Source organism: Notothenia coriiceps, unplaced genomic scaffold, assembly GCF_000735185.1.
Source record: "Notothenia coriiceps isolate Sejong01 unplaced genomic scaffold, NC01 NC01_scaffold00021679, whole genome shotgun sequence".
In the NCBI taxonomy this organism is placed as follows: Eukaryota; Metazoa; Chordata; class Actinopteri; order Perciformes; family Nototheniidae; genus Notothenia; species Notothenia coriiceps.
In genome coordinates this window covers 1-5100 of record NW_011354380.1, presented here as the reverse complement: position 1 = coordinate 5100, position 5100 = coordinate 1, and the positions used below count along the sequence as shown (strand labels likewise).

General features: G+C 41.1%; 1 protein-coding gene across 1 annotated transcript; it reads right to left on the bottom strand.

Annotated features, from left to right (window-relative positions):
* Positions 1–1422: 1422 nt before the first annotated feature.
* Positions 1423–3506, bottom strand: LOC104953417 (patatin-like phospholipase domain-containing protein 7; the record flags this gene model as incomplete). The annotated part of the gene is made up of 2 exons (XM_010780361.1): positions 2466–3506; positions 1423–1572 (listed from the first exon to the last, which is right to left on the bottom strand). Coding segments are annotated over exons 1-2 (322 nt in total), but the record flags the coding sequence as incomplete, so codon positions are not given.
* Positions 3507–5100: the final 1594 nt, after the last annotated feature.

Here is a 5100-nt window from a genome sequence, read left to right as displayed (position 1 = left end):
TTAGATCCACCTGGAGTAAATTCACAAGCTACCCTGCAGTACACAAAGTCATTCAGACTAGCTGCACCTTTACCAGCTTTGAGAACACTTTCATGATCAATCATTATAAAACATATCATATATATTATTCTGAAATGGACCAATCTGCACAATGACTACTTTTACTTTTGGTACTTTAACCTGTTAAGCCCCAAGCCTGTTTTTCAGGTCTCAGGCTCGAAAATGACATGCCCAGAACAAATGACTATATCTTCACTTCTAAAAGGGGTAAATTAATAATCTTTTTTCTCAAAGCAATGATACACCTGTGAGTTGGATTTAGAAAAGTCAAAATCAATATAGATGTTTTTATCTTAAAGTAAATTCAGATTGATCATACTAAAAAAATGTAAATTATAGTTTCCGTACAAAAACCCCCCCATTACTTATAGTGAAAACCACCCTTGAATGATGGGATAGTAGACAAAAAGCTTTAGGAAACCCACTTCTGGGGTCATTTGGGTGTATTTGCCATATGATATCTCTGGAACCCATCGGTCGATGTTGGTGATTGACACCTCTTTTGAACCAATAGAGCCAATATAATCGAGGGAATTTTCCTAAATCCATCTAAACATTACCATTGGTGAATGAGACTGATGCACAGCCAGCATGCCCAAAACCAGAAGCTCTCATACACTCTATATGAAAACTCTGTTTATTGACATAAATGTTATGATGGATTATCAGTTATCATTTCAAAGTGACACAGAGACATTGGATTAACCTTCAGCAGCGTTTATATGCGTTTTAATACCCTTGAACACAACTTTTGATCAGAAAACAGCAAAGGTAAGGTTGGTCGCACAGTGATGATACTTATACCATTGGAATCTCAGCTTTCATATGATATCTAGTTTGTGCAGATTGCATGAAGTATAAAATATTGCTACCGTGAGTTATGTGCTAAGTGCGTTAGCACCCTTTCGCTTAATGCTAATTCAGACGCTCGGCGTTAGAGTTGTGTTTTGTTTCGGTAAGAACATTTCATATCGTCAGTTAGCTGAGTTTCTTCCCGTTAAGTGGGTATGACACATTAATAGGTTGTTAAATGTTAAGAAGCCCTGAGAAACAGTTTCGCATGGGGTTTAACAGGTTAACTATATTTTGATGCTCATACTTTAGTATTATTACTTGAGTAACATTTTGAATGCAGGACTTTTCTTTATTACTTTATACACTCTGGTACTGCTAATATTATTAAGTACACAATCTGAGTACTTCTCCCAGCTCTGCCTGCTGCGGTGGAAGCAGGTTATAATCCGGCCTGTGGTGCCTCTAAAAATGGCAAACTGGACCGTGTGTGTGTGTGTGTGTGTGTGTGTGTGTGTGTGTGTGTGTGTGTGTGTGTGTGTGTGTGTGTGTGTGTGTGTGTGTGTGTACCGATGCCGCTGAGTGCCAGCTGCAGCTCCAGAGTGAAGGCTGTGAGGGGGACGTCCTCAGACACCGGCAAGATGGACACAGTGGACAGGTTTGAGGCTGGGTTTCCAACATCCCACTTGCTGGTGGGGGTGTGGAGGGCCAGACCACGAGCTGCAGGGCAGAGGAGGAGTTTTCTCACTACATATTTTAGGCAGAAAATAACTTTTTGGTTCACAACATTCAATAAAAAACAATGTCTACTGAGTAAATCTTCCTTATTTATCCATTCTGCATTCTTGTATCTTAATCCATGCTAAAAGCCTAATTGATCTCCACATGTTAACTGATTCGTATCAGCTGTTATAATGGTACCCCAAAAGGGCAACAGATTTATTAAAGTCAACTCTTGTGACATTGAACCACAGAAATTGAACAGACCTGACATCCCAGGAGATGGAGCTATGCATTATTCTCCAAGAGTCTTTAATTCAATAACAGACCCTGTATCAAATGTCATTTAACCAAGCGCTTCAGCTCAGCTCTAATGTTGATTACCAAATGAAAATATTTCAACATTAATACGATTGTTACATAATTCTCCAAACATCTATTTTGTATGTTAATGCACCTAAATATGTTTGAGACATTAAACCTGGCACTCACACAAACAAATAAAACTACTGTAAGACTGAAACTAAATATATAAAAAACCTAAAACAAAACTTGCATACACACTGTAGTCCAGGGGTGTCCACATTTTTTTTACTGAGGGCCACATACATAAAAGCATACGAAGGGCTGGGCACCTCAATAGGAAGGGAATTATTCAAGCTGGTTATGGAAATAAGTTATTTGGGCATTTTTATCAACTCATATTTGTTCGAAAGTGTTCTCAACTTTAAGTTTCTGAATTAAATGTGGGCTTATTAAAACATGAATACTACTGTTTAATATATGTTTACATACATATTTAAGAAGTACATTATAAGAAGTTTCATGTGTGGGCCATATTCCATTAGACTTTTAGAATTAGCTGCGGGCTAACAAAACTGGGTTGTAATTACCAGCCAGAGGTCCGCTGACCTGCTGCATGTTGCCCAGGATCTTCTCTCCCAGCAGGTGGATGAGCCTGGTCACCACCTGAGGATACCTCCTCTTGATGGAGTTCAGAGCGCCTTCAGGGAGCTTGGCGAGCTCCGAGTCCCGGATGGCGTGCACCGTGGTGGCTCGGTTCATGTGGGTCAGCGCCTCCACCTGCACAGGACACACAACAGCTGCTTGAATGAAGTTTAAGCACAAATGATTGTTAACATGTTTACCCCCTGTACAATGTGTTTTGCGGGGAAGAGTTTCCCCTTTAACCTGTGTAGCACATGCACAGTTTTGGTTCAGTATGTGGAAGTTGTCGGTTGATTATGTGCGAGCTCAATAAAGCAGTTAAAGTATACAAACGTTGTGTTTATTACGTTTAACATCGGTAGCAGAGGATGGTTTCTAACTATAAAACCCTGCCAAAGTTTGACGAAGCCATGCCCTACGAGTGTTGGAAAAATTAAGTCAACGCCTGGAGACGTGTTACAGAGCTCGACAAAAAGGAGGAAAAAGACCGAAAGTATGAAGCCTACTCGCATTTTGACGGGATTTCAAAGGACAGTGCCGTGTCCATGGCGGACTACATTATTGACTTTGAACAGAGATACAACCGGATGAAAAAGTATAACATGGTGTTTCCTGATGCTGTGCAACTGGCATTGATGGGGTGAATAGAAATATTTCTGACTGAGTCGATGGGTCAGCGATTATTGACACTGCTTGCACTTCTTACAGTATGTGGGGAGAAATGGCTAGAAAACTACATGGAGGAACTTAGCCAAGAACAAGTTAATCAGATGCTGCGAACCGAAACTCACAGTTGCAGGCCATTTCAATTTGGTGATGGAAATGTAGTGAACTCTACAAGAAAAGTAAAACTACCAGCTAAAACAGGAAAGACAAAGTGCAGTGTTGAAGCTGAAGTGGTTTCAGCTGGTATTCCACTTCTCCTAAGCAAAACGTCCCTGAAAACTGAACAGTTTTGGACATGGAAAATGACAGTGCTTAGATGTTTAAGCAGCCTGTACCTCTCGAGTTCACCAGTTCTGGCCACTACTATGTTGACATCAGAGACAAAGACACTGAGAAGGGACCAATTGTAGATGAAGTTCTTGTAGTCGCAAAAACATGTCTACTCATGAGAAGTAGCAGGTTCTCCTGAAACTCTTCAAACAGTTTGGCCACGCATCAGCAGATCGACGACAAAGACTCATCAAAAGCTCTGGAATTAAAGACAAGGAATGTGTCTATGTATTTTTGGAACAAACAGTACGGAACTGTGACATTTTTCAGAGGTACAGCAGGACCAAGCCAAAGCTTGCTGTGGGTTTGCCTCTAGCCTCGGAGTACAATGAGACAGTAGCAGTGGACCTACATGAAGTGGAACCTGGTGTATGGTACCTCCATACCATCGAACACTTTACACGTTTCAGTGCAGGGAACATTGTGAAGACAAAAAATTCCATATTCAACTCCTTCGCACATGGATAAGTGTCCACAGCCCGCTACAGCGTCTTTACAGTGACAATGGAGGATAATTCAATAATAAGGAGATCAGAAACATGGCAGAAAACTTTAAAATTGTGTCCAGAACAACAGCAGGATACAGTCCCAGGAGCCACGGACTACTGGAGAGACACAATCAGACAAATCATCCAGAAGGTGAAACGGGAAAATAGATATGACTAGCACACTGCCCTAGACTGGGTCCGTATGGCTAAGAACAGTATGCACAGTGTTCACATCAATTCGTTTTTAGTCAGAATCCTAACTTGCCTTCTGTGTTAGTTGGTACGCTGCCTGCTCTTGAGGGCACCACTGTAAGTGCTAGAGGAGAACAGATATCAGCACTGCACGCTTCCAGGAAAGCTTTCACAGAAGCTGAATGTTCAGAGAGAATAAGGAGGGCACTACGCAAACAGCTTAGACCCACAGATGACAAGTATGAGACAGGTGACAAAGTATATTACAAACGAGCAGACTGCACAGAGTGGAAGGGTCCAGGTGTAGTTATTGGTCAGGATGGAGCTGTTGTATTTGTGAGACATGGTGGTATTCTAGAGCAGTGGTTCTCAACTGGTGGGTCGCGACCCAAAAGGATGTGCGAGTAAAGACCTTTTTTTTTGTAATTTTCTTCTTTCTTTTCTTTGGGAAAAAAGTCAAACTTTTATTTTGAAGGCCCGATTTTCTAACGCTGTGCATGCAGTAGGCGTTGGACTGGAAGTACCGGAGACCATAAACGGTTTTGAAAACTTCTGTGATCATCTTCTCAATAAAATATCTTTGCTGATGTTTTTGCGAGTCTTCTGGCCAATCAGAATCAAGATTGTTGACGGAAGTCCCCACGGAGAATAACTTTGCGGTAGAACTCTTCTTTATACATCCATGGGTACAAATTCTTATAAAAATGAACACATAATGAAATATGACCCCCAGTTTGATGATTGACAGGTCAGAGAACAATGGGGGCTATCTACCCTTACCCACAATTTAAAGTAAGTCACACAGACTATCTCCTCTTTACTCTTCTCGCTGCAAGATGTCAGAACAAAGTGAAAAACAAACAATGGCATAAAATATTATTAATATGTCTGGGGGGAGAATCCC